This window comes from Eublepharis macularius, chromosome 13 (assembly GCF_028583425.1).
Source record: "Eublepharis macularius isolate TG4126 chromosome 13, MPM_Emac_v1.0, whole genome shotgun sequence".
In the NCBI taxonomy this organism is placed as follows: domain Eukaryota; kingdom Metazoa; phylum Chordata; class Lepidosauria; order Squamata; family Eublepharidae; genus Eublepharis; species Eublepharis macularius.
The window spans coordinates 66,025,138-66,039,143 of record NC_072802.1 but is presented as its reverse complement, the minus strand read 5'-3'; the positions used below and the strand labels follow the sequence as shown (position 1 = coordinate 66,039,143).

Genomic DNA, 14,006 nt, shown 5'->3' with positions numbered 1-14,006 from the left:
TACAGACTAACACGGCTAACTCCTCTGGATCTATGACTCTACAGAAAACTCCTCTGAACTCTCCCCTTCCCTCTGCACTTAAGGCAGCATCTCCTATCTCCTGCAGGCTGCCCAAGCTTTGGAAGAGAACTGGTGTCACCATTAGGTCCACTAAACGCGCCTGCAAACTGCCAGCGTTAAACGCCTGTTGCACACAAACCAAGCAGTTCAAGAAGGGGAGTGAGATTAGGAGTGCATTTTCCCCAAGGCGGTCAACTCATTAAAGTAACATAACATGCCATCTGCAGCGGCTGGGAGCACTGAGCAAAAAACGATTTGCGACAGTATTAGAGTATTGTCGCAGATCATAGGTTAAGCTTCCTGAGCCAAGAGCGCATAAGCAGAGTGTTTATGGTAGAGATATTTGTACATGCACAAAGGTCCGTTTGCACGCTAGACCCTCTTTAAAAAAACCCACACAGTTAATGCTGCATGATCGTCTCTCCTTCATTAAAATTCCTCCTGACAAGACAATGGCACGGGTCAGCTTTGCCAAGTTCTCGATGGAAGAAAGAAGGCTACCCCGTTTTGCACAGCTCAGCAGCCCATGGAAGAGTTCAGACCGGCGAGTCATGAGGGCTCAATTAATATTTGAGAACTTCACTGCGATCCTTGATTTAAGAGGATTCTTTTTTTAAAAAAAAATAATAAATTAAGCATTCAGGTTTGCGATGTGTAGGCCGAGACCCTGAGCCGCACCAGGAATTCTGAAACAGGCCGAAGTGTCACGCAACACAGGGAGAGAGTGGCAATGCTTTACTTACTTAACAAAAGTTTTTCTTGTGGGGCTTTCAACAGCATTGCTGTTTCTTGGGAATTCCAGTTCTCTCTGCAAGATCCTCTGCTAGATTTGACAATTCCAGGTTGGGAAATTCCTGGAGATTTCGGGATGGAGCCTAGGGAGGGCGATGTTTGGGGAGCGGAGAGACCTCAGCAGAGTATAACGCCATAAAGTCCACCTTCCAAAACAGCCATTTTCTCTGGGGGAACTGATCTCTATAGTCTGGAGATGAGCTGTAATTTCAGATCATCTCCGGGGTCTACCTGAAAGCTGGCAATTCCATTCCTTCTGTGGGCAGTTGGCAATGAACAAGCTATCAGTAACAAAAATGGAGGCTCCCAGTTTGCTTCTGGGCCCAATACAAATGCTGGCCTTTCATCTTTAAAGCTCTCAACGATTTGGGTCCGAAGTATCCCGTTTCCACCCACACGTTGCCCATATTCTGAGATTGTCTCCAGAAGCTCTTCTACAGGAACCCAAAGTATGGGCTCACATCTTGTGAGGACACACCCGAGAAACTGCCCCCAAACTTTCCAACTCCCCCAGCCCCACAATTACACTTAATCCCCACATTGTAGGCTATCTCAGACTTTTAAAAAAAAATAAAGGACTTTTAATTAGAATTTTATGCCTGGTTTTAAATCTCGTTCTGAATATTTTTAGTGTTTTAGACTGCAGCTGTCCATTGCATCTGTGTTTTTATAAATGGACTTGGGTGCAGCCTTAAAGAAAGGCATCATTTAAATACTCTTTCTTTAAAAAAAAATCCCCTCTTCCCTCAAGGAACTGAGAGCAGCTTAGTTCTCCCAGCCTCCATTTTATCCTCCCAATGCTATGAGGTACGATAAGCTGAAAGAAGACAATTGGGTACAATAAGTTATGAAGAAAGAAAAAGAAGGGGCAGGAAAAGAGGGTTGAATAAGCAGAAGCAAGACAACCTTTTCCAGTAGCTGCCAAATAACAACATTTGATTTATATACCGCCCTTCAGGACAACTTAACGCCCAATCAAAGCGGTTTACAAAGAGTGTTATTATTATCCTCACGACAATCACCCTGTGAGGTGGGTGGGGCTGAGAGAGCCCTGAGAGAGCTGTGACTGACTCAAGGTCACCCAGCTGGCTGTAAACGGAGGAGTGGGGAATCAAACTCGGCTCTCCGTATTAGAGTCCCACGCTCTTAACCACTACACCAAACTGGCTCTCAGTTTGTGATGATTATGAAAGAATTAAGCATGAAGGCGGCCATTTTTGGCCTACTCAGGATTGCCCCTCTGAGGAAGAGCTTATTTAAGGAAAGTGTTTCAAGCTCTGAACTTAAAAATAACTGTTCTTATTTACGTACTACGTTTTTTATGCTAACAATTCATAGACCCTATCTGAAGAAGAGAAATGGGCTTGGTGAAAGATGTCTAGAGAAGCTTCTGTTTGCCTCAGAGGGACTCGCTGATCTTTTCCATCCCTTTCCTGGAAGCTCCAAACCAATATGGCAGCTCTACTTGTGATGTTGGGCTGAGAGAGAGGGAATGACCAGACAAACGAAAAAGTGGGCGTTATACATAAAGAGGAGGCACTGGTTCCGTTGCTTATGGCAGCTTAGAGGCCCATATCCCTTTTTTAAAAAAAAAAAATCAAAGATCTCAGCAAGAATTTGTCTGTTCCTTTTGGAAATGTCGTTCCTCGAAGCAGGCTGCTTTTTGTGACGCAGTTCCAAAATTACCGAGAACTGCTGGCTGGTTAATATGGAACAGGTTAGCTTTTGGATTAAAAGCCTCATTTATAAATACTGCATTAAAATCATCATACATTATGGATTCAGGTTATTAGCATGTGACAGAGGCAAGCAGAATGCATTAGAAAGGATTGGAGGCACAGTCAGAGAAAAGAACTAAGGAGACGGCGGCCTGGTGGCTTGGCTGAGTTCGTGCCTTGCTGTGGCACCGATTAATCATTCAACAGTCTTGCGGGAATGGCCCCGGAGAAAGGGCAAGATAATACTTTCCATGCAGAAATGGGCATAACGTGGAATCCACCTAAGGTTCCCAGGGCTGCGGGCGGGGATGGGGGGAAGCGTGATGTCAGCTGTGGTGTCACATCACTTGTGATTAAAAAAAAGTGATATAAGTGAGTCTAAGAATTGCTGGAACCTCTATGGCAAAACCATAGAATTTCCAGTGATTCCCAGAGCTACCCCAAGTCACTTTTTTTTTTTTTTACTGGAAGTGACCTGAGGCTACATGTGACACTGCAGGTTTTAAAAAAAATTCTCACTGCTGCAGGCAACAGAAGCAGGGGATCTCCCACTCCCACCTGGGGATGGGACCCCTAACATCATCCCTTGGGCAGATTATTAGAGAATAAACAGGTAGGTGGCCATTTTGGGCCTACTCAGGCCAACCCTTGCTTCAGTACTGCTTGTATCTCCGCAGGGACAGCATCAGATGACCCCATGCCACATTTTATCATGTCACGTCAGCTGAGGCTGTATACATAGTTCTCCCCATCCTCCACAACAACCTTTTGAGGTAGGTTAGGCTGAAAATGACTGACCTAAGGTCACCCAATGAAGTTCATGGCTGAAGGGAACATGTATCAGGGTTTGGTGTAGCAGTCAGAACGTTGGACTGAAACGTGGTTCAAATCACCATCATGGCCTTTGATCAGTCACCCTCTCTTAGCTTAACCTACTGCACAGGGTTTTTGTGTTAACAAAATCGAGGAAGGGAGAGCCACGTACATTGACCTGAACTTCTAGGAGGAAAGGTGACATAAAAACAATTGGAAATGCTATCGGTTAAATATTAGTGTTGAGGTAGAATGCATGATATGGACTTTGGCAGAATAGTTAAGTTAAATAGAAATAATCTGTACAGAAGCAGTAGACCATATTAAAATATAGCAGAAAGAATGTACATGGAGATTGCTTGTTTTGACCTTTAGCTGATCTAAAATTGAATACCATGTAGGAAAAAGATCATATTTCGTTTGAGAAGATACACGGGATTTGGAATAGGAGATGTAATATTGATGAACTTTGATTAACGTATGCTTTGTGCACTCTGTATGTTATTATAACAACTCTTATAGTGCAAAATCTTACTGTTCCTCTGACCCTGTTATCCCCCCTTCTTTTTTTTTTTGTACCCCTCTTTGTTCTGGAAATAAATAATAATAAAAACAATTGTCAATGCTGTCTCATTTTTAAAGTAAGATTCAGCCAACCAACAATTTCAAGAAAATGATATAAAGTACCCTGGTCAGCATTTTCTCATGGAGTTACCTACCAGTGGCGCAAATCTGATGGTTCCTGTATTTGGGCACATGTGCTTCTGCCACAGAGAGAGACACCCTGCTCTGATCGTGATAATCCCATGGATAACTGTCATTCTTTGTCTACAGATATTTTGGTACCTTGAACTGAGCACCTTTGAGCATGTGCAAAGCTCTTTTTCTCTACGAAGGGAATGTTTCCCTGCCTGCTTCTGTGGAATCCTGCAGCTTACCCTCAACTGCCTTGGGGCTCTGTAATGTCTCAGAAGCAGCCATTGATGAAGTAACAGGTTATATTTCAATGGAGCAGAACAGGCTAGTACTATACTTTGGGCTGGCTATCTGGGAAATACACGCCCGCGGGCACGGGACTGACAAATGCCCCTTGTGAAATGGCACCACCCAGCCCCCTCCGGATTCCTCTTATTATTAAGGGGACAGAGCTCCACACATGCTGTAGCACAGAACAGACCTGAGCGCATGAAACCATCATCCAAGAAGACTCTCTGAGGTCCGATCTTTCAAGAAAGAGATCCACTTCTCCTCACTTACCGTATGGCTGTTCGAGGTGCTGTTTGAAAACTGAGGAATTCTCAGGTGCAGGCTTTGGAGGACGTAGGTCGTCTGCATCTGAAGTTTAAGAAGCATTGAGCCATATTAGTAAGGACAAACCTACCACATCCACTCCTTGAAGCAGGCACGTATTAGAAGACACGAGCCCTTCCTATTTTCATCAGTGAAATTTTCCATGGTATAAGCTTATGGGAGTCAAAGTTCATTTCATCAGATACAAATAGGATCTTCATTCCTATTTGCATTTAAAGAACAATGAGTAATCATTCATTTACATCTTGCCAGGACTTTTTTTCTGGGAAAAGAGGTGGCGACACTCTCAATGAGGGAGAAATACACGGAAGAAAAGTGTTGCTGCTTTCAAATGCCCCGCTGCTCTTTTCAGCAGAGGGGAGGGGGGAGGTCCCTCCTCCCTCTCCCCTCAGCTGAAAAGAGCAAACCTGCGTTTGAAAGCAATGTTGCTTCTTTCAAAGCCTGCAGCTTTTTTTCAGCTGATGGGGGATCCCCCTCCCATCAGCTGAAAAGCAATGCTCATTGCCCGAAGCTAAAGAGCTGGACGCCTTGGGCTGTACATGGGAGGAAACTGGCCAAGTGCTGTGTGGCACCTTAATAGTTCATGCTCATGGATCTACATGCATGTGAACAAGAGAGGATATGGATCGATTTGATGGTTACATGCTCAGTTTCTAGAAAAGCTCATGGAGGCAGCTGATCACACTAGAAATGTTAACAAGAGATCTCCAAATCAACTTAAAGAACCAAAAGAGGATAGTGGTGGTAACAACAACAACAACAACAACAACAACAACAACATTTGATTTATATACCGCCCTTCAGGACAACTTAATGCCCACTCAGAGTGGTTTACAAAGTGTGTTATAATCCCCACAACAAAACACCCTGTGAGGTGGGTGGGGCTGAGAGAGCTCTGAGACAGCTGTGACTGACCCAAGGTCACCCAGCTGGCTTCAAGTGGAGGAGTGGGGAATCAAACCCGCCTCTCCAGATTAGAGTCCCGCGCTCTTAACCCCTACACCAAACTGGCTCTCAGTAGGGCCCAGAAAATGATTGCCCCTGAGAAATAGGGACAGACTGAGGACATGCGGGTGAAAGTCTGGTGTACGCTACACTAGTTGGATACAGGAGAGAAAAAAGATTAGCTGTCATCACGAACCTGAAAATAAACAGTCCAGTACGGTATGAGTGCCAGGAAGACAGGGATGATCTTGACGAGGGCCTTCACATCTTCAACTTTGTCTTCTCTGAAAGGCCCTCCACGAGATGCTTTGGCCGTCTCAAAAAGGCTTTGCTTTACAGGAGGCTGCTGAAGTATCCCTTGGGTGCCCCTTTCGGAAGAACAAGAGAGCATTGGAGGCAAAAGAGAAGAGAAGGGAAAGGCAGCGCGTGGGAGGGATCAATAATGCACTCCGTTTTGCAAATGAAAACATTTGGACTGTAACAGAATGCTTATCCTCGTCTCATTAAGGCTTCCAACTGTTCAGTGTAAAGATTTTATCTTTTATTCTGAGCAGCATCCAGACCTTCAAGTGAGACTTGAAAACAGCTTTCGGCTCCTTTTAAAGAAACTGTTTGTCAGTACAAAATAAATTTATCGGGTTCTTCTTGCAGCGCTCTCCCCACCAAGACACAAAGACTCCTCCTTAAGAATTTAATGATTTCTTTTATTAAAATAAACTCTAGTCTTTTTAATAAAGCAAGGTATCAAAATAGAAATGCTTATTAAGATAAAGCCTACAAAGGTGGGACAGATAAAGGCAACAAGAATTAAGCCTCCTAACATTTCTCAATTAAATCAAAGTTTAAAGCAATCAGATTTACTATGAAATGCATTGAAGTTCCCATAACACACATTACAAAAATACGTTTTTCACCTAGATCTTCGTGAGATTTCTTTCAGCCAAAACTCTGATCTGCTATCTACGTTAGCACTTTTATGTTATCTTATGCAGAAATCTAAGACCTTTTTCATGTGACAGCATAGATAAACTATGATTGGTTTGAGATTTAATTAATTCTTCGTATTTTCAAGCAGTTGACATTCTACCTAGTTAAAAAGTGACACTATGTTCAGCCGCAAGATAAGAGATATAAATCAGTAAAAATGACAGGAAAAATTAAGTGAGCCAATCATTATTGGTCCAGTTTAACAATGAGAGAACATTTATCGGATATTGTCCACTATTTTTAATTGGCTGTCAAAGATGAAAGAGCACCCGTGTAGTTATAAAAACATGCTAGAAAAAATTACGTTGAAGTTCATACAAAGTTCACTAGAATGCATGTGTTTCACTTAGTATAATGTGCTCTAATCCATATTTCTGAGACAGAACCATCATCGATCTCCACAAGAACTGGTTCCAAGCATTCTATCCCGTGCTTTGAACACTGTCACACTTAAGCACCATGATACCCAGAGACAGAACTAGAGATGGGCACGAACCGGTTCATTGCAGTTCGTTTGGTTTGTGAATACATCACTTCCGGGGCAGCAGAAAGTCTGCAGAAAGCCCATCCTGCTCCCCGCCGCCTAGAAAACTGATTGATCGGCACAAGGCTGCCTGCAGTGACAAACCAAAAAACAATCCAAACAAAGTGACCTAAAAATCGTTGCGGTTTGTCAGAAATGCCCTTTGATGAACCACCGGTTTGCGAACCACAAAAAAGGGTGTCGTTCATGATGAACTTTGGTTTATATTTCGGTTCATGCCCACCTCTAGACAGAACGCACAGTCAAAGATCAAGGGATGCAACTGGGCAGACAGAGGGAGGATTTTTTTCCCACTGGCTGGTATCTCCAAGGAAACAGTTCTCCAACCTCAATGCTGCACTCAAATGGCACCCCTTTATTTTCTCCCTTAAAAGGATGTGGCAAAGTGGAGCACTGGGGGACATTCTTGTAGCTGCTGCCCAATGCATTCTGACAAGGCCCCTGCAAGCACACAGACACACACTGCAAACACACACACACCTCCTCAAAACACGCATCCTCACAGCAGCCCTGTAATGTAAGCCTAGTATTTTTATCCCCTTATGGCAGATGGAGGAGTGAAAGAAGTTGGCTTGCCTATGGCCCCTTGGTGAGTATGAAGCAGAATTTGAGTCAGGAACCTCCTGGATGACTGCTCAGTCTCTTAACCATTGCCCACAATTCCTGCCTTGATAGGAATGTCATTACTTTGGCTTCCCTCTTACCTGTCACATGGCTCTGATGTACCAGAGATGTAGTGATGTACTGGAGAGCCAATTTGTTGTAGTGGTTAAGAGCGGCAGGACTCTAATCTGGAGAGCCAGGTCTGATTCCCCACTCCTCCACGTGAAGCCAGCTTTGGTGACCTTGGGTCTGTCACAGCTCTCTCAGAGCTCTCTCAGCCCCACCCACCTCACAGGGTGATTGTCATGAGGATAATAATGACACACTTTGTAAACCGCGCTGAGTGGGCGTTAAGTTGTCCTGAAGGACGGTATATAAATCTAATATTATTGTTATTGTATTGTTATTTCCTGAAATATAACTACAGCTTACAGGTTTGGAAAGTCTTTAAGGCAACTGCTCTACCAAGGAACAAGAAAGCCCTACATAGAGATGAACAGGCTTGATTCCCAATGGTTAACGTTGCAACTCACCCATTGCTGATGTGTTCCCTGGGCCTTTTTCTGGAGCAACATGAGTAAGCCAGAATCTTAAACATGTCTGTGAAGGCACTGCCATCGGGAGGTTTCGTGATGAAGAAACTCTGGCCACACAGGAAGACAACAAAGGAGACCCCGATGCAGACAGTCGGAATGATATAGCCTATGATGAAATTAACATTCTGCTGGATATATGCAACGCCCCCCAGGGAGAAGATGGCACCCAAGTTAATGCTCCAGTAAAACCAATTAAAAAAACGACGGGTGGCTTCGGGGCCTCGATCTTTGACCTGCAAGAAATTTACAAAAAAGAGAGAAACAAGTCATTAACTGTCTCCAAAAGGAAATGCTCAACCAATATAATGCATAAACACATCTGCAGGCCCATGCATGTTCAAAGGGGTGCTAAAAAGAACACCCTGAAGTCCCTTGAAATCTATGCAGGACCTTGGATTCCTCATCCCATTCAATTAGGAAATGAGCAAAGAACCACTTGTTTATTTATAGGGTACAAAATCTAAAAACAGGGAAATGGAGGGTATCAGTGAATATGTACCTCTGTGTTGAGAGAAACTGCTACAATCCAGTCCTATTCACAAATATGATGTAAGCATTAGAGATGGCCACAAACCAAAATACAAACCAGCTTATTTCATTGAAGTGATGGAAAACAAAAGGAGACCAAACTATGCAGGCATCTTACGGCACCTTAAAGCGTAATGAATTTTTATTCTGGAATTGGACACATTCAGTGGTTCCTGACCAGACAGACAGACATACAAAGGTAGGGGCAGGGGAGCTGCCAATGGAAGGACCAAAGGGCACAAAGCACAGGCTGAAATGTCATTATCCAGAATTCAAATGTGATCCATGGAAGTACAGAGATGATCCAGTTTGGTATAGTGGTTAAGAGCACGGGACTCTAATCTGGAGAGCCGGGTTTGATTCCCCACTCCTCCACAAAGCCAGCTGGGTCACCTTGGGCGAGTCACAGTTCTCTTGAGCTCTCTTAGCCCCATCCACCTCACAGGGTGATTGTTGTGGGGTAATAATAACACTTTGTAAACCGCTCTGAGTGGGCATTAAGTTGTCCTGAAGGGCGGTATATAAATCGAATGTTATTATTATTATTATTATTATAAAACAGCAACTGGCAACCTCAATAGTTTTGTAAAGCTAGCAGACAGCTGCAATTCTTGTCCTTATTAAGGCCCAGAAGATAGTTTCGAACATCTTGCAGAAAAGTAAACTTAAAATTTCTGGAAATTTTGAAGCCATTAGAAGAAAAAAAACCCAGACATTTTTTCAGATGGGGAAGGGGGAGACAGACAGAAATATGGAGGGAAAGTGAAATATATGCACTAATTTCCTTTCCCCCAAAAAACTATCTGCCATTTTTATAAAATTCTAGACTATAAATGCCTTTATTTTCTAAAAACAAAATTGCAAATATACCCAGCATTAAAGAGACGGAAAGAGAGAGAGCACTGTAAATTGCTGAACTCTGTGCTACCATAGCATATGTATCTTAGTTTTTGCCATCTGGTAGGTAAAAATAAAAGGTGAAAATAGAAAGCACAATTTCTGCGGCAAACAACATAAAAGTGTATAGTTTGGAACAAACCCAGCAGCCTCACACAGTCAAAATGGGGCTAGCAACACATTTGGATCAAACTTTATATTGTTGAAAACATTAAATCTTCATTTGTGTATTATCACATATGTTATAGCACATTAATTGCGGAGCAAAATTAGTCACACTTAAACAATAAGCATATGCTTGAAAACACATTGCACATCTTTGCTTATGAGCATACGCAGGAATTATCATTCTTTACTGCTGTAGACTGCCTTACATAAAAATCTTCATAGTACACATTCCAAGAGAAATCAAAAAGAGTCCAGTAGCACCTTTAAGACTAACCAATTTTATTGTGAGAGAGTAAATCCAAGAGAGTAAATCCTTTTCTTGCCTCTCTACACCACAGTTTTCCCTACAATACACCTGAAATCTTAAATTAGGGTTTCATCTTAATCTCTGGTTAGCGTAAATGGCTGTTTAGCTCCATTTCTGAACAGGGTACATTACACTACACATGACTCTAGAGTGCTGGGATTAGAAATCCAGATGCGCTATTTGACTCTGAAAAATCACGTTGGGGAGGGAAGAATCAGGACTATAGTGCTAGAAGAAAGGTGGGGTAATTCTTCCCTCCTAGTGCCTATTTTCCTATTGAAAATGTCCTTCCGAAGTTGCTTTGAAGGAGGTTAATCAAAGACAGAACATAGATTGTGCATAACTACTATTCTTAAAAGCGGTAGAGGAGACGTTTTCAACTAGGAAACCGTGCAGATAGCAGAAGATTTAAGTAACTTTCCCCCTCCCCATAAGTGCTTCGAGGGATAAACACCATGCCTGGAATTCCAGTCAAAAAATTTTAGCATCTTATGTAGCTTTGCCCAAAGTGACCTTGGAGCGTTCTGCAATTTTAAGGCTGAGGAATTGGTCTCTATTATCTGCCTTATCTGTCAGTGGGTTGAATACCAGCTGGAGAATATCTCAATTCTCTGATGGAGCCCTCTTTATCAGACAATTACTTCCTCTGTTCAAAACCACGGGATGACCAAAAGCATGCCTGCATCCGGATAAACTCGAAGGCAAGGCGTTCGACTGACTGTCGCGTTTGTGTGTGTGTTCTTAAAACGACAATATACTCAACCCACTGAGATTCAAAACGGTTGAGAAATAGCATTGTGTAATAGACAGCATGGCGCAATAGGGAGAGTGTTGTCTTTGATTAGAGGAGACCGCAAGTCCAAATCCTGTTTAAGGTTATTTATTATGCAGAGAGCATCCTACACTGACATGATGTCTTACAGCATTTCGCTGGCAAAAGCAGGTGCCTGCCTCAAGGAAGTTACAAGTGAGAACAGATAACAGGGGAAGTAGAGAAAGAGACAAAGGAAGGGCAGTTTCACAAACTTAAAGCTTGGCTAGAGTTGGAGATGAGAACTGAATGGGTCAAGAAGGTGGCTTTTGATAAGGGATCTGAAGAAAGGTTTTACCATATATAAAATCAGGAAGAGAGTTCCACTTATTGGCTGTAAAATTGCTTGGTGTTAGAAGAGACCAAAAATCCACCGAATTCAGCTTTCTGTTTCCCACAGTGGCCAACTAGATACCTCTGATAAGCCCTCAAGCAGTACATGAATAGCTTCCCCCTGCCATTACCCTCTGACAACTGGTATCGAGGTACACTGCTTGTGAACATGGAGGTTCTCTGTTTTTACACACTATGCATAATTTTATGTCCTCTCTTAATTTTTTTCTTACTGAAAATCCCCCCTAACTGTTCACCATAAGGAAGATGTCCTTGATCTTTGAGAGTGCCATTTTCTATACCTTTTCCAGCACTAAGATATCCTTTTGTGGTTGGGGTGGCCAGAACTGTATACAATATTCCAACTAAGGCAGGTAAGTGGGATGCCCTAGCTACACTACAATTTTGAGTAATTTCAAGAAGGTTTGCAAAAGGCATAGCTATCAACCAAAGAGTGCTGAAAGGCTGCTGAGAATTCGATGTCCCATTGTCCGCCCTCTACAGAAGTGCCCCAAGTTAGGGTTGCCAGTCCCCCGCTCAGGGCGGGGGATCCCCCCCCACACCCTCTGCCCCCTCTCATTGCTTGCCTGGCCGGCAGAGAGAAAAGGGTGCGCTCCCAGATGGCACAGTGTGCTCCACAGCGGGTCAATTTGGGCCCTAAATTGGCCCGCTACAAAGCATGGGGGTACGATAATGTCATGCCACCCTGGCAGTGCTCCTATGCTTCGCAATGGGCCGATTTTGGCCCAATTCGACCTGCTGCAGAGCATGGGAGCATTCCAAGGGACGACATGAGGTCCTGTGTGATGACATCACTTCCTGGAAGTGACATCATCACGCAGCTCTGGGACACTAAAGGGGAGTGCCGGGTCTCCCATCTCCTGCCAGGAGGGTAAAGGGACTTGGCAAACCCTAGCTTCGACCCACCCATGAAGTCCCCGGAAACCATACCAGCTGAAGAGATTTGAAACTGATTTACATTCAGAGCATACCATGCATAGCCCATTTCACTTCGTTTGTAAAATAGGGGAATCTTCCACAAGAAGACGGGCAAATGATTAAGCTATTTAAAACTTCTGCAACCCCGAGAAATGGGTACCACATAGGCTGATTCCGCACACGATGGATAATGCACTTCCAATCCTCTTTATAGATCATTTGAAACGGATTTTTTCGTGTGTGGAACAAAAAATCCGCCTCAAATGATAAAGTGCATTGAACGTGCATTATCCAATGTGTGCGGAATCAGCCAATGTCAAGATTCTAAACCACCATACATCATCATCAAATTTGGCTCTGGAAGACTTTATGCACAGAACACATTGAAAATGTATTACTGTCAGATGTGGACTAGAGTAGCAGCAAATAAGGACGAGAATGGGGAAATGCTCAGGGCAGGTCTCGCCTCCGCTATGAATTTTCTCTAGTGGGGAATCCCCAAACCAGAATTCCTACAGATGGCTGTGTTAACAGGTTGGTGTTTTTTAACCTGAAAGCTTCAGAACTATTCACATCAGGGCTTTTCTTGCTGAACGAGGTAGAGGGCCTTGTGTGTCAGATAAAACAGAATATACAGATTTTAAGTGACTGATACATGGAGGGGCGTTCAGATTGAAGGAGGAAGGAGGAAAAGGAAAGAGGACAAAAGAGAAAGTGAGATACACCCTGCAAGTCCTTGCAAATTCCCTATGGCACATCTGGGTCTGCTCCAGTGGACAGTAGCACACAGAACTTTTTCCATGGAGAGGCTGCCAGGAGGAAGGAAAACCAAAGATAAGGGCAGATATAAGTCGTGAGGAAAAGAAGCAGGAAAAGGGGAGAGCTTATCGGGGCTTCAGGGAAGCAAAGAGGAAACAGTGGGGTGATGGGGGAAATGCTCCCCATAATACCATGTAAATACCTAAATATGGCCGAATATCTATAGACAAGGCTTTTTTTCTGGGCAAAGAGGTGGTGGATCTCTCTATTACCTTACGTGCACGCGTGAAGTGAGCACGCCACTGGAAATGTGTAATGACGTCACTTCCGGGAAGTGACATCACTTTCAGGAAGTCACGCTGCTTCCCAGAAGTGACGTCTCTTCCTTTTTACTGCCACATGTAGTGTCAACTGCTACAGGGTATTAAGGACTTTAAAAATGATTAGAGAAATGTGTGGATGAAAGGTCTATTCCATATCATGAATGGCAGTGGGTCATTTTCAGGAAACGTTATTTTCTCTAGTGTATCTATTTTGAATTTATTGCAGCACTATTATTTAATCCAAAGCAACACTTTTCCAAGTCCCTGAAGTCAATGGGTTTAGAAGGCTGCTTCAGAATTCTGGTATTTACTCGCTTCGGTATGCTCCATAAAGATTCAGAGCATACTGAAGTGAGGGAGAGCAACTCCCCCTCCCACCCACCCCTGGGGCAACCCCTCCCCCCCACTCCTTGCCCACTTACCTGGACAGCAGGGAGAGGGAGAGGGTAATCAGCTGGGCAGTGGCGGCAGCAGCAGCACACGCGAGGCTGGGATGGCCTGGAGCCGGCTCCTCTACCGTCGCACCGCCTCCTCTGGGCATGCAGGGCAGCGGGGAAGGCCCTCCTCCAGCT

General features: G+C 43.7%; 1 protein-coding gene across 1 annotated transcript in view; it reads right to left on the bottom strand.

Moving 5' to 3' along the window:
• Positions 1-14,006, bottom strand: part of SLC15A4 (solute carrier family 15 member 4) — a 72,770-nt gene that overhangs the window by 42,118 nt on the left and 16,646 nt on the right. Inside the window, exons 2-4 of the mRNA XM_054996954.1 lie at positions 8,307-8,602; positions 5,836-6,007; positions 4,641-4,718 (exon numbers count right to left, since the gene is read on the bottom strand). Of these exons, the coding sequence (XP_054852929.1) occupies positions 4,641-4,718; positions 5,836-6,007; positions 8,307-8,602 (546 nt within the window). The remainder of the gene's footprint in view (positions 1-4,640; positions 4,719-5,835; positions 6,008-8,306; positions 8,603-14,006) is intronic.